General features: G+C 34.0%; 1 protein-coding gene across 2 annotated transcripts in view; it reads left to right on the forward strand.

Moving 5' to 3' along the window:
- NEIL3 (nei like DNA glycosylase 3) overlaps window positions 1–20,172 on the forward strand; it is a 65,422-nt gene extending 45,250 nt beyond the window's left edge. For both annotated transcript variants that reach the window (XM_031941578.1, XM_031941579.1), the window contains 4 exons: window positions 2,349–2,518; window positions 5,361–5,817; window positions 18,246–18,420; window positions 19,699–20,172. In XM_031941578.1, coding sequence (XP_031797438.1) covers window positions 2,349–2,518; window positions 5,361–5,817; window positions 18,246–18,420; window positions 19,699–19,881 — 985 coding nt within the window. In that variant the 3' untranslated portion in view covers window positions 19,882–20,172. The remainder of the gene's footprint in view (window positions 1–2,348; window positions 2,519–5,360; window positions 5,818–18,245; window positions 18,421–19,698) is intronic.
- The last annotated feature ends 7,754 nt before the right edge of the window (window positions 20,173–27,926 follow it).

A 27,926-nucleotide genomic window follows, 5' to 3' on the forward strand; every position in this document is an offset into this window, starting at 1 on the left:
TGATCATTGGGTTAATTTCCATCCTCAGCTAAATTGCATCTTTCTCATGAGACAACTACCAAGAGATCTAGAAGTATCATTTTGGGATCTTTGGAGGATGAATTGCAAAGGGGAGAAAATGGCTATAGGAAAGAATTATAGGAGCTTATGAAAGCAAAGCTTGGAAGGAGGATCTGAATAAATAAAGGTACTTCAGGTATGAGTGAAGGGAATGAGATAGGTGTAAGAGATGTAATGGGAGGAATTTACAAGACTGGTCAAATTGGAGGATATAGTTGTAAACTTAGATGACTGGAAAGTTGGTGGCACCCTTGAGAGAAATAGTGACATTTAGAAAGAGGAATGGATGCGTTGAATGGAAAACAATGTTTTGTTGAGGATTTTGAATTTGAAACTTCCAAGAGGAGTTTTCTACAAGACATCTGACAAAATGAATCTGGCAATTAAGAGAGATAAGGGCTGGCTAGATATGTATTTAAGAGTTACCTAAATAGAAATGATACTTGTTTCCAGAAGTGATGATTAAATTCATCACTTAATAAATATTTATTAAGCATTACATATCATCAAAATAGTGAGAAAAGAATAGAACCTAGGACTTGGACCTAGGGTTGGTTCACCTATGCATAAGGAACAAGATACAAGTGATGATCCTACAATGGAGACCAAGAAGAGTTAGTCTAAAAAGGGAGAAGATAAATCTTATTAGAAAGTGTCAAGAAAACCCCAAGAGGAAAAAGTATCTAACAAAAGGGCATATTTGATACTATTAACCATTGGAAAAGGCTATTGGGTTTACCAGTAAAGAACCATTGTTGACTGTGGGAGGAAACAGTTTCTGTCTATAGAAAGAAAAGAAAAAGTATCTAACAAGAGGGCATATTTGATACTATTAACCATTGGAAAAGGCTATCGGGTTTACCAATAAAGAACCATTGCTGACTGTGGGAGGAAACAGTTTCTATCTATTTATAGAGAGAAAAGAAAAAATATCTAACAAGAGGGCATATTTGATACTATTAAGCATTGGAAAAGGCTGTTGGATTTAGTAATAAAGAAACCACTGCTGACCATGGGAGGAAACAGTTTCTATCTAGTTATAGAGATAAAAGACAGATTTATAGGGGGATAACAAGTGAATGGATAGTGAGAAGTAGGCATCGGTCTTGGCTTTTTCTAGTTGTTTGGCTTTTAAGGGAAGGTCGAAAATAAGGCAATTAAAAGCTTGAGATGGTAGGATCAAGCCAGGCATGTTTTCTAGGCAGAAGGGAAGGAGTTGGGGGAGGGGGGAAGATGAATGATAATCAGGGGAAGAATAGGTGTAATTAAAGAGACAAGTTCTTGGAAATAATAGAAAGGTCAAGAACAGAAGAAAATGATTTGATATTGGCAAGAAAGGTTCCCTCATCCTCATCCAGTCATAGCAAAGGAGGAAAGAATTGGTAATGATGCTAAGGAGATTTGAATTATAAAACTAGGGATGAGCTTGCAATGGATTCATTTTTTTTCAGTGAAGTATGATGTAAAGATCTTTGATAGATATGAAAGAGAAGGGTGGTTTGGGGACTTGAGAAGAAAAGACTTAGAACCTCTATGAGGAGTGTGAGATAGAGAATTGATTAGGATAGAATAAAAATATTGACTCTGAGCAGTAAGTGTCCAGGTAAAATGAGGAATGCAAGTTTCTAGGGGACTCAAATTAGCACAGGATTTCCTGGGCAAGTTTGCATTTGGAAAGAGAGAAACAAAGATCAGAGATGAAGACTGAGAATGGTTTTAGAAGAGGTGAGCTGGAAGGGGACAGGTAGATATGGTTAGAAAGGAATAACAGATATAGATAATGAATATAGAAGGCTTGTGGGTGGTGACATGATTAAAGTCATGGTTGTCTTCAGTGTATTATTAAGAGGAGATCATTCTAGTCGAGAGTGACAAACTGGGAAACAAAGGTAATTGAGAGGACACCTGTATGCAAATTGGAAGTCTTCCAGTTTGTGCACAAGAATTGGAATGAATAGGAAACTATGAGTTAGATACTGACCTCTTTGATGAAGGGAAAATGACCTGGGAATTGGGCCCTAATATCCACCAGAATCAGGATAGATTGATGTATGGATTGAGTGGATTTCAGAAGGAAGACAGTTAAATGAGTAAAGGCAGTTGGGGGGAGGGCCTGGAAATTATAATGAGGAGCAAGAAACATGATTTTATAGACAAATCTAATTTTAGATGTACATAATAAAGGATCTTTCTTTTGTTCTTGTCTCTGAAATATCGAAAACCTACAGACAAAATAATTTATAGTAGATCTGCTTATAATGTTGATTTTTAAATGTTTCATCTTACAGCAAGCTGTCCACAAGAAACAGTATAATTGGCTGGGCATATAGCAGGGGGCTGTATCCTAATGAACATGTTGCTCAGAAAATGGAAGAGGAATGGACATGTGCTGTCTGCACCCTAATAAACAAATCTTCTGCTAAGGAATGTGATGCTTGCATGACTTCAAGGCCCAATGGTAAGATTGAGTCCGGATTTCTTTGATCATGCTATCTGCAAGACTGTTAATTATACAAAGTCAAGTATCTATTTTATTCTTTCCTGCTGTTCAATAATCATAATATAGGAATAATACTTTCTTCCTGAAAGCTCAAAGAAATTATCTTTAATTTGAGCAAGTCTCCATGGTACAAGTATTCATTCATTGCAATATATGTATTTCTGCATGTAAAGTAAACTATCTCCATAGAGATCTGTAAGCACCTGTTTTTTTTTTCCTCTTTTTATTTTAGGGGGAGGGAAAACATGCTTGTGCTAAAACAGTAAGTTCTTTTGTATCTCAAAAATTGAGATTATCACATCTGTTCTCCTCCCCTGTTTCTAATGAATTATTCAATAAAGCTTTGTTTTATGCAGATTTCAGCAACTTTCTAGTTTGTTATTCAGTCCAAGTGTTATAAATTGAAAGGGAGGTTTTCTGAAAGAATGTGTTTGCAGGTGGAATGGAAAAATTCCTCCTCTCTTCTTTATCCTTCCCACCCCTTGTTATTAAAAGCTTTACATAGACAATTGTACTGATTTCATTGAAATCCTTCAAAATAACTCTTTGCAACTTGCAATCTTGTATGTTCAGAGAAATATAAAACCCTCCATAGAAACCTGTGATTAAGACCCATCTCACTGATGTTGATTCTATTGTGTTCTCAATGTGTTATTTCCCCCCCCTCAATTAGAACAGAACAAGTTCATTCTTGACTTATGTTCTCCCACACTTTGTAGGCTGAAATGCAGCCTCTCATTGTTTGGGCCAAGGAAGCAGGCCTTGCTGAGAGCAGAGATTCAGTAGAAGCTGCTTTGATGGTCTTTACCCTCATGTTCCAAGATTACAGTAAAGCATTACAAATCCTAGATAAGAGCAAACTTGGATTTCTAAATTTACTTTTCCATTCACAACATTCTTACTCTTTGCTAATAATCTTTCTTACCATTTTCTTTGGTAACCTATACAACAAAGATATAGATCAGAATAACATCTTGATAGAACATATTCTTTACACAGGTTCCATAGTTCTTAAATACAAAGAATTATACTGCAGACTGTGATTTCAGTTCAGGGATATTTAATAAATGTGAATAGCCCTTTTTATTTGTCTATATTCATATTAGGCATTTATTGTAAATCCTGTTAATCCATAGAAACAAGATTTATAATGCCATTCAGATTCTATCCCTTTATCAACCATAATAACTTAAAACACCTGTATTGGTTTCAACTGCAACTCCTTTGGAGAGAATTTTATAAAACTCTACATCATTATTTCTATTTCTATAGTCTCCCCAGTTCCTAGAAGCTGATAGCTCAATGTTACATATGGATTCTTGGAACATGATAGAAGGCAATGGAAGACTTTGTAAATCCCATCTGTGGTACATAAACGTTTTCTGTGAAAATCATGATACTCAAATTATGATCTTTTTTGCTAACAACTAAGTGGGACAGTGAATAGAGTTAAGTACTTGGGAGTCAGGGAAATTGTTAGTTCTAATCTTGCCCTTTTAAAAATTATTTTTATTATTTTAAAATTTTATTTATTTAATATTTTCCCCCATTATATTTAAAACAATTTTTTTACATTTGTTTTTAAAACTTTTGAGTTCCAGGTTCTCTCCCTTACCCACCTTCAATTAAGAAACCACATGTGAAGTTATGCAAAACATTTCCATAAAAGTCATGTTGTGAAAGAAAACATAGATCTCTCAACCTAATGGGGAAAAAAAACCCTCAAGAAATATTAAGTTTAAAAAAGAGAGAATGCTTTAATCGATATTCAGACACAATCAGTTCTTTCTCTGGGTATGGATAGGATTTTTTATCCTACGTTCTTCAGAATAGTCATGGATGATTGTACTTCTGAGAATAGCAAAGTCATTTAAAGCTGATCATCCCAAAACATTGCTATTATTGTTTACATAGTAAGTTTCATTTTGGTTAAGAGACTTGTCCAGGTTAACCATCCTCAACCTCAATTACCTGTAAAGTAACATAATAACAGCACTTATTTCACACGGTCATTGTGAGAATCAAACATGTAAATCATTTTGCAGGCCTTAAAGCACTATATTGTTGTTCTGTCATTCAACAGTTGTGTGTAACTCTTTGTGGTCCTGTGGACCATAGCATAACAGGCCTTTGTCACCTGAAATGCTTACCTTCCATTGTCAGGCCTTTTAGCATTTTTTAAAAATACCATCTATGTTGTTTTCTTGGAAAAGGTCCAGTTCTGGTTTACCATTTTCTTCTTCACTTTTATGTAGGTGGAGTGTCATATGATTTACTCAAGGTTACACAGCTAGTGTATGAGGTCAAATTTGAATTCTGGTCCTTTTGACTTCAGGCCTACTTCTCTATCCACTCTGCAGCTGTGCTGCTGCAAAATGCTCTATAAATGCTAGCTATTATTATTAACTGAAAATAGTTAAATTTGAAATATACAGAGTAAGTTTTATTCTCCAAGTAAGATATATTATTTTTCAATAATGTTTTTTTCTAAAAATAACTAGCAAAACATTATGTGAAATATAATAACTAACGTGTTTATAACACTTTGAGTTTTCTAAAGTGCTTTACAAATGTTAAGTCATTTTATCTTAACAACAGTCTTGGGAGGTAAATGCTATTTTTATCCCAGAAATAGATGAGGAAATTTAGATAAGCAGGGGTTAAGTGGCTAAGACACCAAAAAGTGTCTGCTGCAGAATTTGAACTCAGATATTCTTAATTTCAGGTATAGAGAACTATTTACTGCTCTATCCACTGAGCTGCCTCAATATATTAAAACTCCTTTTCTTTCCATTTTAAGATGCAAAAGCAGAGGAGGATGCGAATAATTCTATCACCTATGACAACAGTTTGATGAAATATCCTTGTAATAATTTTGTCAAACGGCATCCAGAAGTGAAGATCAACCGTAAAACTACATTTGGAATGACAACCCTGGTTTTGACAGACCTAAGCAATAAATTCAGTTCTTTAGAAAATATCAGAAACCAAAACCTGGAGCCCAGTGGAGATTTTCAAAACTCATCTGTTGGTAACATTTGTTTTAGCAATGCAGAGCATACCTCCAAGGAGAAAGACAAATATATGACTCTAATATCAGATAAAGTCAATGGATCACCAGTATTTGACTCTCAATCTAATTTGAGTCCAGCACAAAAAAAATTAAAGACTAACCACTCATTTCCAGAACCTAAAAATTGCAGCCTTAACTTCTCAAGCATGTATAATGCTTCCAACAATGGCCTTCCTTCTTTCAGGTATTTCACTTAAAATCACAATAGGATGGTGCTATAAGGGAGTAGGGGAAGGGGAAATAGAGAATATTAATTGCTGAGATAGCTGATATTGAGTGTGAGTAGCATAAGCCAACCTTTGAGGCTATTATATTTACCAGCCTTTCTTTTTATTTTCTCTTCTGGTACTGCTAAATAGTGAGAAAAGCTATGGCATTTAGTAATAGAGAAATCATCAGTGATCTTGAGAAAAGGAGGTAATTTCCATCTTGTCATAGAAACAAAAGCCAGATCACCAAGACATTGAGAAGCAAATGGGCTATCAAAGCTTTAAACTGCACTCAGACTTTTGGGACACTCTATATTACTTGAGTCCTAGAACTTGCCAAATTCATAAAAAGATAGTTTTTCAAATTTATCGTAAAAATGTCATGACCTATATGTATTTATCAAGCATTCAACTACTTGCTGATGGGACTCTGAGAAATCTTGAATGTCATAGCCATTAAAAAATCTATGTAGGAAGAAGGTTGAACCTTGGTCACTTCTTAGCTGCGGGAGTCTGGGCAAGATCTGTGAAATTAAAGATTTGCATTTGCCCTTTCAGGTCTAAGATCTTATGATCCAATCTTTAAAACAAATGTTTTTCTAATTTATTATGAACTTAAGAAATATGAACATTTTAGTATACAAAGAATAGAAGAAAGAATTTTGTATGTTACTTCGAACTTGATTATGCAAATGTTTTTTGGTTGTTGCGAAGGGAAAGTATGTATTAAATATAATACTAACAAAACTGAATGCTAAAGGAAAAGGGAATAGCAGAGAATGAGATGGAGAGATGGTGTCATGAAAATAGTGAACTTGACAGACTTGAACTGATTTCAAAAAAATAGTGGAGAATAGAAGAATCTGGCATGAAGAATAAGACATAGTTAAACAAGAGCTACAAAACTATTCTGCTTCTCTTTGGTCCCTTCTAAACTTTCTATTCTCCTGTATTTTAAATCATTTTGTTGATTTTCTTCTTATTTTTACTATTATTTTCTCCCCCTTCATTCCCTACTTTCCAACTTCCCCAAATGGAAGACCTCTCCTCGTTACAAATAAGAATGAATCCTATCTATATTTCAGATGAAATCTTCATTCCCAAAGTGTATATTTTGCTTTTTGGTGAAAAATGTGAACATATATAAACATGCTATATTATTATTAAATATGTAGTTATATACAACAGTGATATCAAACTCAGATAGAAATGTGATCAGTAAACCATATATTAGTATTCTTTTAGACTACATGCTGACTTAGGGGGGGAAATTCCACTTAACATTATTTATATTTCATTGTATTTTATTTATTATTGATTGGTTGATTTTGCTTGATTTATTATTTCCCAATGATATTTTAATCTGGTTCAAACCACATTCTGGAATGTTTTTGGCCAAAGAAGCCTCATGTTTGTACTTCTGGTGCATACTGTGATAGATTAAGTCTCAATCACTGCTTAATGCCAGAAACACCTTTTTTTTTTTTGGGGGGGGGGGGACTGAGATTTCATTGATATGAGTACTATATCCATTAGTGTAGACCACAACACTTCTGAGCCTTAGTCAGCTGTCTTCCTAAGATGCTGTTCTCATTTCCCCAAAATTCATTAACCCGAATTTAACCTTCTTGTAATGCAACTCTCAAACAGACTAGTCTTATGAAGACAGTCATGGAGTTACATTTGTGACTGTGAAACTCTTTCATCCAGGGTAGGTCTTATAAGAGCTTTTCCGTGACCAGCATAGTTTTCAAGGACCGAGAGTTTCTTATTAGAAACTTTCAGTGGAAAGCCTTACTACATCATTATCAACAGCCTACAAATGATGGTCAACTTTGCTTTTATCTTGGAGCTCCCTGTCCCTCCCTTAAGTCTAAACAACAAACAAAACAGTCATTCTGCCCTGAATTGTAATGTTTGCTAATTTTCGAGGTGTAAATATTCATACTAGAAGTTTAATAAGGAACTCTGGTTCATACCTCTACTCCTTTGTCTCAGGGTTCTCTATGTAAGCAGTATATTTTATTCACAAAGACACATTCAGTGAACTTCTTTAAAAGTTTTTCACTTGTTCTCTAGGCATTTAGTTAGGCCGTGTTCAACATGTTAGTTGCTTTGCAAAATCTTAAATAAGTAACCAAAGTAAACCCTGATCTAATGGAATTTACATTCTAAGTCATTCAGTAAGAATTTATTAAGTACTTACCTGGTACTTGGAAAAAGCACCAGGGATACAAAGAAAGGAAAAAGATAGTCCCTGATGTCAAGAACTTGTAATTTAATAGGGAAGACAACATGCAAACTATATACAAACAAGATACAGACAGAATAAATTGGAAATAATCAATGGACGAAGATATTAGCATTAAGGAGAAATTTTCTTTGAGTTAAAATACATATTTCAAAGAGAAACAGGGCTTAAGATGGGCCATCAAATACAAAATAACATTCTTTTTTTTAAAAAAAAAGTTTTAAATTGTTTCTTATTGATCTTTTTTTGGTTAGAACAACTTTTTTACTTCTCAGTGATTCCTTTCTGGCCCAATAAGATCCTTCCTTATGAAAATATATATACAGATATATAACCTGTATCAGATTGATTACTGTCTTGGGGAGAAGAGAAGGGAGGAAGAAAAGGAGAAAAAATGTAACTCAAAATATCAATACAATGGTGTATAAAAAGGTATGCCTCATTCTACACTGGTGGGCCACTACCCCACTGGTAAGGTGGGAAGTATTTTTCACACAAAGGCACAATTAGCCTTTGCATTGATTAGTTTTGAAATGTTTCCCTATTGTTTTCCTTTGTATCAGAACTCCTTAATCTTTATTGACCCTTTTGGCAATCTAGGCAAATGCTATGGATTCCTTTTTAGAATAATGTTTTTAATTGCGTAAAATAAAATTCATAAGATCACAAAATAAACCCAGTTATGTTGAAATATTACTATCAAGATATTTTTTTAAAAATTTCACAGACTGGAGGTTAAGAATCTCTGATTTACATTATTGTGGCTATTTTGTAATTTGTTCCCCAGGTTCTGTTTAATTTACTCTAAATTTGTTCCTACAAGTCTTTCTACATAACTTAATTCTTAATATCCATTATTCTTATGGTGTAATTGAGTATTTCATTATATTCATGTAGTGCAATTTGTTCAGCAAAATAGCATTTTCTTCATTGGATATGGATTTGCTAATGCTATTCCTTTTCTGACTAGTCAGATCAGCTATTCTTGAAGAGCTCAATAGACCTGCTATGGCTAGATTGACTTCTAGGAGTCATTAAAGCTTAATTCTTGACAAATGACAATTCTACCATAGCTTATTGGCTTATCCTGAGTGACAACTCTCCAACCTGTCTGATACTACTTTAACTAGCTTAACCAATAAATTCTGTTTCTAAAATCTTAATACCTAGGCAAAGGAGAGCACTCCTTATCCCTGACTTGTTCACTATTTGGTGGAATCACACACGATCTGTTCTTTTCAATCTATTAATCAACATTTATTAAGCATCTACTATTTGTCAGGCACTATGCTAAGTGCTTGAGGTATGCAAAAAGAGGCTAAAGATAGTCACCTGACTTCAAAAAATTCACAATTTAATATGGGAAATAATGTGCAAGAAATACATACAAAATGAGAAATTTACAAGATAAATAGAAAATAATAGAGGGAAGGCACTGGAATTAAGTATGGGGAAGGCTTCTTGTAAAAGGTGGGATTATAATTAAGGCTTAAAGGACTTTTTCAATAATATGATTACTTTCATTGTCACCTCTTAAGTCAAGTTATTCTTTGGATAAAGATAAAGTTGGAGATAAATCATAGAGATGGGGTTTTCAGGTGACAATGAATATATGACATTTTTTGCCATAGGGCTCTTTGGAGCTAGGAAGGATCTTAAAAAGCTACCTCATCCATCCCTCTTGTTTTTGAGATAAGAAAATGAAGGCTCTTAGAAATTCATTGATTTACCCAAGTCCCACAACTAACAGGAATCACAAGTAGGATTTCAATCTAAGTCTTTTGATTGTCTTCACTCTGTCCATTCCACTAAGCTACTTTTGACTCTAATTAGCACCCTAGAAGTAATCTTTCATAAAGGACAGAGATGACTAGAGTGCTGGCCTTGAAGTCAGGAAGATCTGGATTTGAGTCCTGCCTCTGACACATACTGGTTTTGTGACCTTGGACAAGTAGTTTAACTTCTCAGGCAACTTCCTAAGTAGCAAAAAAAAAAAAATTATAATATTCAAAAGAACAAGGATTTCTTCAGTTGGTAGTTCTCAGTAGTGATAATAAGAATAGTAAATATTTATATTTAAGAACTTTATATATACATATACATACATATATATATATACATATACTTTAATAGAACTTTATGGTTTGCAAAGCACTTTATACAAACTAAATCATTTTATCCCTATAACATCCTAATAGTTAAGTGCTATTATTGCTTCCATTTTACAGATGAGGAAATAGGGTGAATAGCAGAAGCTAAGTTATCACGTAGCTAGTAAGTATCTGGCTAAATTTGAACTCGTGTCTTCCTGACATCAATCCTAGCACTTTTCTCATCTTAGCTGCCTATCTTCTGGAATAAAATAAAATCTGATTAAGTGAAGTATTCTGCCTAATTTAGGAAAGTATCTAATGCATGAAAATAATCTTTCAACATCCTGCTTGGCTCTATATTTTTAGAAAAGAGATAAATAGTGCTCATTTTAAACACACTGAAATTATGGGAAATTATTAAATTTCTATGTTTACTAAATTAGCAATTTTGAACAATTTAATTAATTGAGGGCTTAAAGTTGATAATTTAAAAATAATTTCTTTGCAAACTATTGGCAGCCAAACTATATGATTAAATATGGCACAGCATACTCCTTAGAAATGCTGGTACTTTGTATATATACATCAGGGCTTCTTAATCTTTTTTTCAACTTGTAATCAATCTCTTTTCCCCTAAGAAATTCTTTAAAAATATAAAAGAATTTCATCCAACTAGATTAAAAATCAGTTGATTTGAACCAGTTATTTTATTAGTTAAAAACTGTGAGATGTCTTAACAAGCATTTTAATAACTAGAAATATAGCAATACTACTTTAGAATAAGAGCTGTTAAACTAGAGTTTATAAACTTAATGGAAATGGGCTTTTTAAGAAAATATTCTGATAGCTATTTTAATATATTTTATTTTCCTTAATCCTATGTACTTTATGCATTTAAAAATATTCTGAGAAGGGGTCTATAATTTAAAAAAAAAAAAAAGAAAAGTTTTAAAAACTCCTGCTCTAAAATTTGAAGAAAATTTAGAGATCAAATTTAGTTCTACTCCATTTTACAGATAAGTAAACTGAGCCCAACACAGATATGTAATTTAAGGAGGTGAAAAGACTTTCAAAAAACCCACAAAAGTGACATTTATATACAGTGATCTTTAAAGTTATGTTCAAGTGGTCTTATTTAAATCCCTAATGCAGTGTCCAGTACTTGGCCTTTATCTGTTTTCTTTAATACTTTTTTGTTAATCTGGTTTTAGTTATCTGAGAAAGCCCCTTCCCTTTCTGGACATAAGTTAAATCACCCTTAAAATGAAAGGGTTAAAAAGGGGCTACGTCTGACTCTAAGATGTTATGATTTATTTTGTGCATGGGTATTTAAGATCTGAATGTAATATTTCAGTTCTATCCTGGTTATCAGGGAATCTGTTTCTTAGATAAAGATTATCACTTTGCTTTTTAAATTACTTATTATCATTCCAATTGTTTTTCTCAAAGTATTTTCACTTTTGTTATTGTTATAATTTGTTTGCATGTGTCTTTTTCCTTTCATGGATTTTTTTTTTCTCTTTTGTTCTGATTTTTCTTTTTTTAAACATTTTTTATTAATTTTTTAAAATTAAAACTTTTTATTTTCAAAACATATGGATGGATAATTTTTCAACATTAACCCCTGCAAAATCCTGTGTTCCAAATTTTCTCCTGCTTCTCCCAACCCCCGCCCCCCAATGGCAAATAATCCAATATGTTATATTAAAATGTTAAATACATTTTTAAAATAGGTTAAATTATATGTTAAATATAATATATGTAAACATTTATACAATTATCTTGCTGCACAAGAAAAATCAAATCAAAAAGGAAAACAAATGAGTAAGAAAACAAAATACAAGTGAACAATAACAAAAAGAGTGAAAATGCTATGTTGTGATCCACACTCAGTTCCCACAGTCCTCTCTCTGGGTAGATGGCTTTCTTCTTCACAAGATTTGATCTGATTTTTCTTGCACAGCATGATAAATGTGGAAATATGTTTAAAAGAATTGCACATGTTTAATCTATTTCGGATTTCTTGCTGTCTATAGGAGGAGATAGAGAAATGAAGTGAAAAAATTTGGAACACAAAGTTTTGCAAGGATGAATGTTGAAAACTATCTTCACATGTATTTTTTATTTGAAAAATGAAGGAGTCTCTCCCTCCTTTTTATTGCCTATCTATCTTGTATAACTAAGACAGGCAAGTTTAAAATAGGCAAGTCACAAGAACAGTGTTTCTATTTATTTTGAAAATATTCATCTCTTCTCCTTTTTACTTATTTCCCCTCACATGTCCTTTATACTTTCTCTAGTCATACATGTTTTCCTAGTCTAATCATGTGTATGTTTTTCCTAGTCTAGTTATGTATATAATACTTATTTCAAATATATTTCTCATAGAGATTTTAGATACTCTTATCTTGCCATTCCAATGTTCCAGAAAGGTAGCTTGTGCTGGCAGTTTTGATGTGAATGTTGAAAAATATCTTACCGTGAATTGCTTTTCCATATGGAGTCAAGAAGAGATTATAAGGTTTGGCTTTTGATTTATAAAGATCTATGAGAGAGACTATCAAAAGTGATCATTTGAAAGAAATGAAGAGATTGTTTCCTATTGTGACTGAGAAGAAATTGGAGAAGACTGAAAGAAAGGAGATGGAAAGATGGTGAAGTTGGTGAAGCTATTTATTATTTGAGAAGTGATTGTACTTGTTTCTTGAAAGAAACTGCATAGTGTATAACTAAGTCTTTATAAGTAAAGAGAAGTCAATAGATGTTAGAATGAGGAATCAAGTGGACTCTGGCGGTGTTCTTTTTGCACTTCACAATATTGTAAATAATAAATTATATATGCATTGGTTTTAATATTACGTGAGGTTAAGTTATTTTTGCTATATATTAAAATAAGAGTAAACTATTGGAAAGGATAGTTCTCCAGTTTATTAACTAGCATCTTTAATGAACGGGGAGGAAAGCTTTAGCTAATTCATTAGTAGAAAAAAATTGGCAACTTTAGTTTGTATGTGAATTTTTGTGTCAAATGTGTTTCTGCAATCATCCTAGAGTTTGATATAATAAATGTTTTAAAGAATAAGAATCAAGTGATAGTTTGAGGGTGAACTACAAGCCAGTGTGGCAGAAACATTTAAACTGACTACATCTCATTATGACATGGAGTTGTCTCTGGGTTCCCAAAGCCTATAGCAATTAGAAAAAAGACATAGCTACTAAGTTAGAAAACTTTTATTATTGGTCTCTGAGGTGAACTATACCTTGTTCCCACTAATGACTAGATCAGAAAGGCAGATCATTAATCTGTCTACTGGGTGATGAATTTTTTTTTCAGTTACAACAATGCTCAGATGCCACCTATGAAGTTCTAGATACATTGTAATATGGCATATATGCTGTTATCTACATAGTGGGAAAAGTAAGTAAACTGATGAAATCAATAACCCTTTTGCCGTTTCTCCTCTGTCACACTTATTCACATGAGTTAGTTTTACCAAAACTAACCTTTCTACTTGTTTAAGAGATTCCATTCCATCCTATTTCCTTCAACAGATAACCTCTTCTGTCATCCCCACTGTCACTTATTTTTCAGTTTCCCTGTCTACTGACTCATTTCCTACTGTCTGCAAAAATGCCCATTGTCTCCCTCTGTCCTGAAAAAAATCCTTACTTAGTCATTCTGTGCCCTCTATCAGTCTATATTCCTTCTACCCTTACTAGCTAACCTCCTAGAAAAACCCATTTACAATAGCCACTTTCACTTTCTCTCTGACTCACTTCCTTATTTCTGACAATTAGGCTCCCAGCCTTATTCCACCAAAACTAATCTTTCCAAATTTTTATGCCCTAATACACAGTCAATTTTTGCATAAATACCATGTACTGCCAAGAAAAAAGGTGTATTTCTTTCTGTCCCTATTCAGTTTTCTCCAGAGATTTCAGATCTGGGTTTTCTAGGATTCTATTAACTTCCCTAGTTTCTTTCTTGTTTATTTTTGTGGTTAGATTTGTCTGATTCTGAGAGGAGAAGATTGAGGCCCCACTAGTATTCTTTTTTTGTCTGTTTGTTTCTGTAACTGGCTTAAAATCTTCTCTAGGAATTTGCTGGCTTTACCACTTGGTGCATACACATTTAGTATCATTACTACTTCATTGTTTACAGTAATACTCTTTATCAAGATGTACTTTCTTCCTTATCTCTTTTAATAAAATCTATTTTTACTTTTGCTTTATCTGAGACCAGAATTGCTATCCTTGCTTTCTTTTTTACTTCAGCTGAAGCATAGTAAATTCTGCTCCAGACTTTTACCATTTTACTCTGTCTTTCTGTGTCAAATGTATTTTTTGGAAACAACATATTGTAGGATTCTGTTTTTTAATCCACTCTGCTACTTGCTTCCATTTTATGGGACATTTCATCCCATTCACATTCACAGTTATGATTACCAGCTCTGAATTTCCCTCCATCCTATTTTCCCCCTGTATATACTTTTGCTGTCTTTCCACTCTATTCTTAATACTGTTTTTTGCCCACTCCACCCACTACCTTATCTTCTGTCGCTCCTTCCCCCTTTCTCTTACTTTCCCCCTAGTGTTTCTGCCTTCTCTTTTCTTTCCTTTTTCTCCCCCTATTTCTTAATAAATTTCCATACCCTTCTGAATAATTGTTATTCCCTCTTAGAGCCAAAACTGATGAAATCAACTTCAGATCATGCTCATCCCCCTCCCTTCTTTCCCTCAATTGTAGTTTTTTTTGCACCTCTTCATGTGATCTAATTGTCCCAGTATACCTCCCCTTTCCTCTTTTTCCAGTACAGAACTTTTAATATTTTTTCTTTGATGTTATCACATCAGAGTCTATTCACAACCAAACCCTCAGTCCATGTGATGCCCCACTCTGTCCCAGTAACAAATGCAATTCTCAAGAGTTATAGATATTGTTTTCCTATCTAGGGATGTAAATAGTTTAGCTTTTAAATAATATACATATACATATATATACATATATATATATATATATATATGTATGTATGTATGTATTTTCCTCCTGTTTACCTTTCTGTGCTTCTCTTGAATCCTGTGTTTGTAGAGTAAATTTTTGGTTTAGTTCAGGTTTTTTCAATAGAAATAATTTGAGTGTCTCATTTCATTGAAGCTCCATCGCCTTCCCTGAAAGATGGTGCTGAATCTTGCTAGGAAGTTAATTCTTGGTTATAACCCCAGGTCCTTTGCCTTTCAGAATATGGTATTCCAGGCCCTCTGATCCTTTCTTGTAGAAGTTGCCAGATCCTGGATAATCCTGACTGCTGCTCCTTGATATTTGAATTGTTTCTGTCCGGCATCTTGCAATAGTTTTTCTTAAAATTGTAGTTTTGGAATTTTGCAGCAGTATTCCTTGGGATTTTTCTTGTGGGATCTCTTTCCAAAGGTGATCAATAGATTCTTTCAGTTGGTATTTCTCCCTCTGTTTCTAGAATGTTGAGGCAATTTTCCTTAATGATTTCTTGTAGAATGCTATGCAGACTCTTTTTTTTTTTGGTTGGGGGGGGAAGGTTTCCATGGCTTTCAGGTATGCCAGTAATTTTAATATTGTCTCTTCTACGTCTATTTTCCATGTTTTCCAGTGAGGTATTTCACATTTTCTTCCATTTTTTCTTTCTTTTTAGTTTGACTGATTCTTGCTGTCACATAGTCATTAGTTTCCATTTGCCCTGTTCTGGTTTTTAATGGGTGATTTTCTTTAGTTAGCTTTTGATTAATTTTCCCATTTAATTAATTCTACTTTTGAAGGTGTTTTTTCAGTGTTTTTTTTTTTTGTTTGTTTGTTTGTTTTGTTTTGTTTTTTTGTTTTTTTGCATTTGGCCAAATATTTTTTTTAAAGAATTGTTTTCTCTAGTCCATTTTCTTCCTTCTTTTTCTAAGCTGTTGACTCTGTGTCATGCATACATTTCATTTCTTTTCTCCTTTTTTCTTCTACCTATCTTATTTGCCTTTTAAAGTCTTTTATGAGCATTTTCAAGAAGCCTCTTTGGGCTTAAGACCAATTCATATCATTCTTTGAGATAGCTTCTGTGGACATTTTGCCCTCATCCAAGTTGGTGTTTTGGTCTTCCCTGTCACTATAGCAGTTTTCTGAGATCAAGATTCTTTTTTGTTTCTTGCTCCTTTCCTTTTCTTTTGACATTTCTTCTTTTTTACTTTTATAGTTGAACTCTGCTCCTAGGGTAAAAGGGACACTGGCTCAAACTTCCTGTGCAGCTCTGAACCATGGCTTTGAGCATAGAGACTCTGTGTTTGCAGGGAGTAGCTTTGATTATTGTTTTCAAGAAACAGCTTGGTTTCCTAGAATTTGTTTGCCTTCTGAGCTGGGATTGGAAACTGGCCCATTGATTTGCTTCTCTACTGAGCCAGGACTGAGAGTCTTAGTTGCTAATTTGTTGTGTTTTAAGACTCTCTCACTGGCTTTTCCAGAATCTGTCTGACTGGGGTGAACACCCTTTTCACTCCACTGAGACTGACCTTTCTTGAAGTTTTTCCCAGTCTATCTTGAGCTGGAGAATGGTTTCATTTCTCCAGATTCTTGTTCAGAGACTTGCTTTCATGTGGTTTTTGAGGGAGACTGGGAGAGCTTCCTGGCTTTATTCTGCCATCTTCTTTGCATGTATTTTGAAAAATAAAAACTATTGTCATTTAAAAACTAAGCCCTAAATTTAATATTAGTTGATTCATTTATTTAAAAGAACCTGTGAGCTCATCAATGTACAATCCCTTTAGTGAAACAGGTTGCAGCCCATCCATGCCTGCTCATTTTCTGTGACATTAAGCTATAATCTAAAAATATTTAGCAGTAGGGATTATGCTAAAATTTTGTCAGAATGAGGAATTCTTTCATTGTAAAGACTTGGAATCCACTGAGATATTATTCTTTCTCACAGGACCATTCTAAAAGAGTTGTAAAGCACACTTTCATTTTAGATGCAAAAGATATTAAGTTCATTATAGTATTTACTATTTTTAAAAATGTAAAAATGTAAATTCCTAAGGAAAGTCTCTATGGACACTATAGATAAAAATTTCATATTATTATCAGCATTATTATTATTATTGCTGACCTTTTATTTTAAAGGAGTATCTCCCTTTGTGATTTTTTTTTAACCTTTGGTTTTAATAACTGCAAGGCTTTATTTCCCTCTGACTGATTCCATAAAAGACTAAGTGAGCTATTAAAACAGCATTATGAAAAGATATAAAAAATTAAAAAATAAAGAATTTATTCATTTCAAAGCGAGTACTCTGCAGACTTATAAAAACAACTTATTTTGGGTCTTCCTTTTTTGTTCCCTATATATGTATGATGGCAAGTAGAAAAAAATTTCTCTAGCAGCTTTATAAAGTAGCCATCTCTCCTCTGCTAGCCAAACTGTTTTTTGCTATAATATGATTGGTACCATTATAGTGTCCTTGACAAAGGAAGACATGTAGAAAATTGCCCTTAATTGCACAGTAAAGGGGATTTTTTATGGTTAATAAGAATGGCTTATTTGAGTTTACTATCTGTAAAAATAATCAATTGGAAAAGATTGAAGAATGTTTTCTTTTTTGTAGGATTTGGAGAAAGGCAAAAAAGATAGACAATTTGTGATAATTGGACAAAAATTAATATTAAAAAAGAGGATTAATGGGAGAGAGAGAAATTGGGAATATTTTAAAGAAAGTAAAGTGGCAACACTTCAGCATGGGGCAAGCAGGACAAGAAAAAGGAACATAAGAAAATAAATGTATAGTCATGCTTGTGTCATATATGAAAATTTTAGTTATTGCTTTTCTCTCCACAATATTCATTGTGGTCTTTAGAAATGGAAAAATCTTGGACATCATGAAAATCATATGCAAAATAGCAAAGAAAAGATTTATGCCATTTACATTCCTGTCTATTGTTGACTAGAGGTCCATCATTTTATTAAGAGTTGACTTCTTGTAGATGGGGGGCAGTGGTGATGTTGTTAATGATCCCCTTGGAGTGAATAAGCTGGAGTTATTTTGTAACCTGTCATTTCAGTGAATTTCAAGTTAATATGACAGATAGTACTTGCACAAAAACCACTGACAGTCCTCGCTGCAATGTACATAAGCGCCTCTGCGTTCTCCGAGTTGTGAGAAAGGATGGAGAAAACAAGGGCAGGCAATTTTATGCTTGTCCTTTACCTAGAGGAAGCCAGTGTGGATTTTTTGAAGTAAGTATAAGGTTTATTGAATATTACTTGATAAAGATAGTAAAATAATATTTTATTAAAAATTCTTGCATATATTGACTCTAGGATATAGGTAATAATTTTCCTCTAAACACCTTTTCACACTGAAGAAAAAAAAAAAAAGGAAAGCTTCCCCTCTTTCTGAGACCAGATAATGAATAACTTGAAAATCAATGAGACTCAGCAAAAAGTTTATTAAAAACACAATTAATAGGACTTATCACATCCCTCCTCCACAGAAATTTTCAAACATTAATTTGTCCCCATGAGAGAAGAAGTATTATCTTTAGCTTATGTATAAAGAATAGGATTAAGTGATTTACCCATATAGCAAATCTGTGATAAGGATGTCACAGTACTGACTTCTTGTGCTATCCACCCCCCCCTCCCACCCCAAATATGTGTAAGTGTGAATAATAAAGGATGGGAGAGAAAACATGCTGAGCTACCTGTGATTTTTACTCCCCAGGAAATTTCTATAGGTATTGGACATTTAATTAATATTAATTACAGTGTTAATATATTGGTATCTCACTGAAACATTGCTTTGTAAACCAGCAAAAGTTATATCTATTCTAACCACCCTCCCCTCCTCCCCCTTTGGTAAAGGGGAATTTAATATTGGACTATGCACTCAAAATTTTCCTTTAATTAAATATTGTTCCAGTGGAGATTATATTTGGATCATTAAGATCTGGGTTCAAATTCTGCCTGTAATACTGACTAGTTATATAATTATGGGCTTAATTCTTAATCTGAGTCTCCAGCTCCTTACTATAGAGTAATATGAAGGAACTGAAATAGTTGGCTCCTAAGATCACCTCTGTCTCTAAAGGGGTAACTCTGAACTGGATTTAACTGAAACAGATATTAATTATTTAACATTTAAGTGATTATCATGTGCTAGGTGCTAGGCATATTATATCTTATACATTGCTTCTTGTGGCAGGAATGCCACGATTTTCATTGCAGGCCCTGTGCAATATAATTTTCACTAACAGCTTTATGAAAATGGAGGAAAACCTATAAAAAATGTTTTTAAAAAAGCTAATTGAAATTGAGAATTAATGGAATTATCCAGAACATATTTGCTGATTAGGGAAGGGGGGAAAGGAAGAACTTATCTTTTTGAGAACTTAAGTTTCTTGGGGGCAAAAATTCATGTCTTTCTAAATATCATCGTGTAGCTATTCCCAGCTATTATACTTATCCTTTTATCATCTTTGTAAACTTTATAATGTCTTTATTTTCCTTTTTCAGTGGGCTGATTTATCATTTCCATTTTGCAACCATGGAAAACGTTCAATCATGAGGACCGTGTTGAAAGTTGGACCTAATAATGGAAGAAACTTTTTTGTGTGTCCCCTCGGGAAGGATAAACAATGCAATTTCTTTCAGTGGGCCCCAAATGGACCAGGAATAGAGATTATCCCAGGATGCTAATTTTTTTTCATTTGCATAGCATATCTTAATCTCTTAAAATGGTATATCTGGTATTAGTTTCTTTTTATTTAGTTTTGGGGTTAAATACTAGTTGTAGTTCACCAGGATACTTGAAGATTATTGTTGATATTGCAGCACTTTTCATAGATTTCTTTTAGCCTCTTCCGTATAAATGTAATCTTCCCGCTATTCCTGCTCTGTATTGCTTTTTCCTCATAAGAACATTGTGTTTTGTCAGATGTATGAATACCTTCTGTGTAATGAATGTATTTAATGACACAAATAAAGCAATTTTAGTAAAATAGTTATTACTTGTAATGTTTTCAGGAGGGGATACCTAACTAATATTTTTTCCAGCTGTATCTGGTATCTCTTCTTTGCCAAAGAGACAAAGCAGAGAAGTGGTGATGGGTAGATGATAACAAAAGGCGAATTTGTATTCCAACAGTGCCATTGACTATGCTATAATTTTGGATAAATCATTTCACCTCTATTAACCTCAGTTTTTCCTTTTATAAAATGAGGGAGTTAAACCATATGAATGACCTTTTGGAGTGGTCTCAAAGTGCCATGTATACATCCCATGGGGTGCATAAAACAGTCTACTGAGGGTAAAAAAACAACCAGTAAGAAAATGGACATAATTTCCCACCTACACAGCAATATCCATTCATAAGACATTTCTCGAATACACAACTATGGTTCCTGTCACATTTTTTTGCCTACTTGTCCCACATCACCTTTATCTTATCCTCTACTCCCTTTCCCCAAGCTCTATACAAGTTCCCAGCTTCTCACTGAGCCTCTCTTCTTGTAGTTATAACTGTTACTTAGGCACTGTTGGGAAAGTTTACCCATCCCAGCTGCAGCATATTCCAGGCTTCCCACCAGATCTCTTCATTGGGATACCCCATAACAAATCCAGTGAAGTAAAAAAGAAAAATTGCCTTAGTTTCCAGCTTTAGTGGAAGTGTTTTTCAGTGTTGAAATTTACTTCCTTAGCTAGCTGCATTGCTAAAATCACTGTTTAATTACTACCACTTATTTAAAATTTTACTCTATGCCTTAGAGACATAAAAGGATTTTTTCAAAAATAATAAAACATTTAATCATATTATTCTCACTAAAATTATTATTGAGAACAAAGTTTTTATTACTATTAGTTTTAATATTCTTTATTCATCTTTACCTCATTTTAAAATATTTTTATTTCATCATGTTTCATAAGAGGACTAGAATGAAAAATGAAAAAGACTTGTGGAAATGATTATGCAAATTATTTTCTCCATCAAAATAGTGGGAATACCATATCTAGACCTTAACATTCTCAGTAACTAAAACACAGTGGAAACAGAAAAACTCTGAAAAGAAAGAAGGGAAAAGTATCCTGACTAAATCAAGTGTGTGTGAGTGTGTGACATTTTCAGATCTTACTCATTAAAAAAATAGTTGAGAAAAGACAATCTCTATGCCTGTTATCCCATCTGTACAATATCTTTAAGAGCCATCCATTTATGAATTGCGAACCTCTTCAGTGGCAGTATTAGGGAAGAAACAGAAGTTTCTGAATGATATTCAACAATGAAATGTGTCTTTGCCATTTCAAAATTGAAAAAACGGGGAGAATATGATATCTTGTCCTCATTGTTTGCTAATAATGACAAAAAACCTTTGGACGTAGTGGAAAATACAATCTTAAAGGTCCTTAAAACAAAATGACTTGTATACTTACTGTGTATCTAAGTTATATTTTAATATATTTAACATCTACTGGTCATCCTGCCATTTAGGGGAGGGGGTGGGTGGGGTAAGAGGTGAAAAATTGGAACAAGAGGTTTGGCAATTGTTAATGCTGTAAAGTTACCCATGTATATATCCTGTAAATAAAAGGCTATTAAATAAAAAAAAAAAAAAAAAAATTAAAAAAAATAAAATAAAATAAAAATAAAAAAAAAAAAATGACTGCAAAACATCTATAGATAGATTCATGTTGGTTTGAAAGTCTTGACAAATTGCTTAACCTCTTAGTGCCTCTAGGTAACTTTCTAAGACTTTTAGTTTGCTCTTTGAACTGATAGTTGTAGTTTCACTGGGAATTTCCTAAATGGAAATAACCACAGATCTAGACATCCCTCCCCCAATTGTGTAGTAATATTTTTCTGGTTTTGAAAGCAAAGAAAGAAAAAGATTATACAAAGCTGTTCATCTTAATAGTCTACAAGTATATGTGGCAAAGGTGTACTAACTGATAGTCTATTGCTGCATAATGGACTATTCATATCAATTCCTAGAACTGAGTAGTGTCCATGGTGCTGATTTAGCTATCCACAATTTGGGAACTATGTAAAGAGCATGAGAAGTTCCTACAGAATAAATGAGCAACTGAGTATCATAAGAATGGAGATGAGTCTGCACATGGAGTCTCCACACCTATGAAATAATAATTCCCTAAAGTATTTTTTTTTTTTTTGCTGAGTCATTTGGCGTTAAGTGACTTGCCTAGGGTCACACAGCTAGACAGTATTAAGTGGCCAGATTTGAACTCAGATTCCCCCTGACTTCAGGGCTGGTACTCTATCCACTGCACTACCTAACTGCCCCCTACAGTATTTTTAAGGAGGATTTTTTTTCACATTTTTTCTTAGCAACACAATATGAAAGATCATTAAGGAATGTTGGTCCTCAAGGTTCAAAGCGCCAGGCTGAGCAAAGGAATTAGATGGGACACCTATTCCCAGTATCCCTTTGAATGATTCCATGGATCTCAGATGTGAGGTGAATACTTTCTTTCCTTTAGAAAGGCATGTAGTATTTTTGCCTTGCTTTCCTGGGAAAGTTTTGGAAGGAACAGTGACAAAAAGTAGGGGTTATATTACCTGAGCCAGTCAGAATTAACATCAGTTCTCCTAGCCAAGTTTTCTAGAAACAACATATTGTTCTCAGGTTCTTCTTTTCACACTTCCCCCAAAAATTCCTTTCTTAGAACAATGTTCCATTCTCTCTTCTTTGGAATCCCTTTTCCTCTCCTTGTTATGTATAGAAAATACACTCAGAATGGTAAATAAAAGTTGGATATGTGAGGGGAAGCTTTCTGCATTCTAATTTCTGGGAAAAACTAGTACATGTGTAGAAAAAGTAGCTTACAAGCTACTTAATCTCTTAGTTTTCTAGGAAACTCTCTAAAACTTATAAATTGCAGAGAATGTGCATGGTAAAGAGAATTTTCTCACTTAGAAGTTCTTTTTACCATTAAAATCAGGGTCCAGACCCAACCTCTGCTCAGAGTCAGAAAGACCTGGATTCTCTATAGCAAGACCAGTATCTGATATTTATATTTAGTCTTTGTGATTCTGGGCAAGTCATATAACCTGTTTCCCCTGGCAATTCTCTAACATTATAAATTTCATTGTAGGTGCAAGCTTGCACTGATGAAAGGAACTATCTTCTCTGGGAGTTCCTCATCTAATGATATTATATGAGCAGTTTAAAGTTGCAGGAGAAAGATTTACAAAGACTTTTCCTTGCAAGTTAGTACTAGGAGGGTTAAATCAATTTTCTAGATGAGGAAACTGAGGCTCAGAGAGGTGACAACTATAGTCATTAGGAAGCATCAGAGCTGGACCTTGAATCCTGACCTAGGTCTAACTATAATGCACTTTTCTCTAAATGACTCTCTAGAAATAAACAACTCACGTAGCATCTGTATGTATATATGTGTGTTAAATTTATAATATATATATATATATATATGCACACACACACACATATATATGTATGTGAAATGTTTAGTTGGAACATACCTATAATCTTCAATTCTGAAATGGTTTAAAATGGACATTTTCTTTTTGGTTCATCCTTTTTAGATTTTCCTGAGATTTTGTTCTGTTTTAAGTTTCCCTTTTCATGGGCTGAATTTTATGTCATTGCCTGCATATGTTAGTATTACTAAGAAGTTCAATGGGTATAGGACCTGAAATGAAAATATGTTCCAATCTGAGTCCCTGTAGATTTTCAACACAATCTGTCAGCTGCTGTTACACATTTTTTAACCTTGCTAACACTCTTCAAACATAAATTCCACTTAAATGTCATTTAAAGAGAGTTTTTGAGTTTATTACAAATGGAGGAAAATCTACAGTGATTAAAGGCTGCTGAATCTTTCTAGTAACTTAAATGACAGTTCTCACAATTGTTATTTTCTTGAGCAATTTTAGAGAAATAAGCTTACAAGAAGATAGGCCTAAACTAATCAGATTAAAGGGTATACACAGAAAAAGAAGAAAAGATAAAAATAACTCCACTTTAATGATTTATTGTATTGGATCACAGAAAGAAAATGAATAGATGATAATTATTACTCATGATGTCCATGATTTGTATGTGATGGAATAGCAAGCAAGCACCCTGTCCTTGGAGAGATGTGGTTTTGGGTCCTGGCTTTGATGCTTACTTTCTTTGTGACCAGAGACAAGCTAGTTAGCCTCTCCATGCCCCAGTTTCCTCATTAGGATGGATAATTAAGATAATACTTGTTTAGTCATTACACAGTTGTGTTGCAAGGGAAGTTATTTAAAAGGCTTGATGATCACAGTATTAGAATTGTAAAGGATCTAGAAACCATGAATGTCTTTTACCTTCTTTCTATCCCCAGCATTTAGCCCAGTGCCTGGTATATATTTCCTCTTAATAAACGCTCATCTTGTTTTTTCACAGGTGAGAAAGCTGATATCTAGGAAGCCTATTTAACTTGCTCAAAATCAAATAGGTAACAGTCATAAATAGTAGGATTTGAACCCAAGACCCCTAACTCCAGAGCCTTCTTTATATATGTATACACAGGTGCTAATTACATCATTTGATTGAAAAATAAGCCAGGTAACTAAATTTCTCAAAAAGTAAGGTTATATCACAAAGCCAACTCGGAAACTCTCAGTTTCAAGATTCAGAATTCTGCTAACTCAGAAATTTGAAGAGGGAACACTGGAACCCTATCACTTATAGGTCTCAGAAAAGATCATTGGGACATAACAAGGAGGTGACCTGGAACTATCTCTGGAACCAGAGGACCTAAGTGCAAATCCTGCCTCTGATAATTATGTGACTGAGCAAGACATAACCTCCCACATCTGTAAAATGGGAAGGGCTGTGTTTTTATGGTTTTTGTAGTCCCTCCAAACTCAAATTCCATAATCTTCCAAAAATGTTGAGCATTTTCTGATCTTGGGAGGAGGAGGGGAGTTAATAGACTGTAAATCCAAAGGGTAGATTGCACTGAGTCTGGAATCAAGAAGATTCATTTTCCTGAGTTTGAATATAGCCTCAGACACTTACTAGGTATGTTACCCTGGGTAGGTCACTTAAGCTTGTTTGTCTCAGTTTCCTCATCTATAAAATGACCTGGAGAAAGAAATGGCAAGCCACTTCATAATCTTTTCCAAGAAAACCCTAAATTGAGTTACACAGCCACTGAGAACAACTGAGCAACAATAGTCCAAAGCCCTCATTTTATTAAAGAAAGGAAATTAAGGCCTAGGTAAATAGTCATTTGCCCAAGTTACATGTAGTCAGATAGTATAGAGCTGAGACTAGAATTAATTTTTTACTACAAGGTATATTTTTTCCACTTTCTGTAATTAATGGTGAAATAAAAAATACAGATTATAATGTTCCATTTCACTAAGTTTACCCTACATCAATATCACGTGGCAGCCTGATAAGAATGACAACAAAAATTTTGTCGAAAAGTTTAAAGACCATTTTTTGCTGAGTCCATACAAAAACAGGTAACAGGCTGGATTTGGCATTCCAGGGACTCCTGATCTATAGAGTTTAGCCAGCATTTATTTTCTGGCAAAGGCAGCATCTCAGATGTTACATGGCAAATTTAAACTTAATTGATTAACCCTTGGCTTTTTTATTACTGTCCAAATTTTCAAATAAGCAACATTCTATGTAATATTTTGTTTTGCAAAACATTTCATATGTAGATCTTTTGACCCTCACAATAACCTTATGAGGAAAAGTATTATTGTCTCCATCTTTCCATCTGAGGAAACTAAATTGAGAAATGAGACTGTGCTTCTGGTTTTAGAGGCAGAGTATTAACCAAGCTACAACAGATTTACTGCTATTCCCAAGCGCAATGTTCAGCTTTTCCCAGGATTCTAATAAGCCTCTTCTGGCTCTATTTTCCCCTTCTTTAATAGGCTTCCAGGCACTGAGAACTGTGGGACTGTTTGGGTAAAATTTGAATATGTGCAAGTGATCTCTCCCTTTCTTTCCACTCCTTAGGAAAGGACAGACCATAAATGATCTAGAAAAGAGAAACTGTCTTCCTGCCCAGAAGACCAAGTGATAGATTTAAACACCTGAATAATACTGTCACCTATTAAAATTCAACAAAGAAAAAGGTATAACCCTTTTGTCTTGGATTGCAGTAGCACAAAGAACTTGAGGTAAACTTTGAGGGATTTGTTTACTTCTTGGGTTCACCCAAGATAGGTGAAAAAAGATATTAATGGTATTTCCCATAATGAATCAAGATCAATTATTTTCATTACAAGCACAAGGTTAACAGCATTCCTAAAGAAAAAAAAAATGCTTTTTTAAAAGGAGAAAAACAACAACCAAAAAAAAATAATAATAATTCTTTGAGTAATTTCAGTCTCAATAGTCTATGTCAGGGATTTTTAACCACAGTTCATGGGCTGCCAAAGGGTCTGTGAATAGATTGCAGGGAATATGTGAACTTGGATGAGAGGGGAAAAAATTATATCTTTATTCCCACTAACTTTTGTAATCCTACAGATATAATGTTTTTTCTTGTTAATTAATAAATGACAATTATTCTGTGTCACCCACTTTGGAAGTGGAAGAGCTATTCTCTAGTACAATCTCACTACTAATTAGCATAGAAGCTTTGACCTACTGATTTCTCATCTGCACCTGTTCACCCTTCAGGTAACCTTGTTCCCCACTGACCCAAGAATTTACCATATTGATGCTGTATTAGGTGCGGTTGCCTGATCAGATTAGCCCAATGTGATTCAGAACTCCCAAACTTAAAGATTCACCAGCCTCAGTCTCCCCAGAAACAGCAACTCCATGTGTGTAATTTCATGCCCAATATTCTATGTATTTTATGCATTTAAAAAATATTCTCTCAGAATAGCCCTCAAGGACTATGTATGCTTCTTCAAATTGCTGTAGCGATTCATGACACAAAACTTGTTAATAATCTCCTTCTACATAAATCCTCAGAATCACTTATTTTCACATAGAAAGACTTCTGGAGACAAATGTTCCCTTCACCCTCAGCTCCTGTTAGCCTTCTGCTCTCTATTGGTTAAAGTAGCTCTATTGTTCCATATTGGCTCCCTTCCTATATGGATTAGCCCCCGTAGTTTCTGAGGCAAGGCAAGGCAGGGATATCTGTAGATCTGCATAGGATGAAGGCAAAAGCTCCTGAGTTCCTGTTTCCCCAGAAGCAGCAACTCTATGTGTGCGGAAGTCCATGGTCCCCACTGCCTTACAGAGTTAAATTGTAGTTAGATTAACTACAGGATAAGTCACACATTATTTAGACATTTCCAGTATGGGAATTTGTATTACTTGATTGTGCATATGTTACAAGAATTTTTGCTTTTTCTTTCTCCCTCTTCCCCCAGTGGCAAGTGGAGGGAAGGTGGGGAGGAGAACAAATGCTTATTATATAAAAATAAAAAATCAACTAAATCTGATTAAGGAGACTTTACAAATATAAGGAAGGGAGGGGAATCTGCCAGTATTAATCGGCCAAATCTGGCACCATAGAGGGTAGCACAGTGGTTCTCAAAGTATGGTCTAGAGAATCCTGGGGATCTCTGAAACCCTTTTAGAGGGTCTACAAATTCAAAAGTACTTTTTATTTCCAATATGGTAAATGTCTAAAATATAATCCAGATAAACAAAAATGCTTTGGAGAGATCCTCAATAATTTTTAATAGGATAAAGATACTGAAAACAAAAGTTTGAGAACCACTGGGTAGCAGATACAGCAAAGTAAA

Source organism: Sarcophilus harrisii, chromosome 6 (genome assembly GCF_902635505.1).
Source record: "Sarcophilus harrisii chromosome 6, mSarHar1.11, whole genome shotgun sequence".
NCBI classification, from domain to species: Eukaryota; Metazoa; Chordata; class Mammalia; order Dasyuromorphia; family Dasyuridae; genus Sarcophilus; species Sarcophilus harrisii.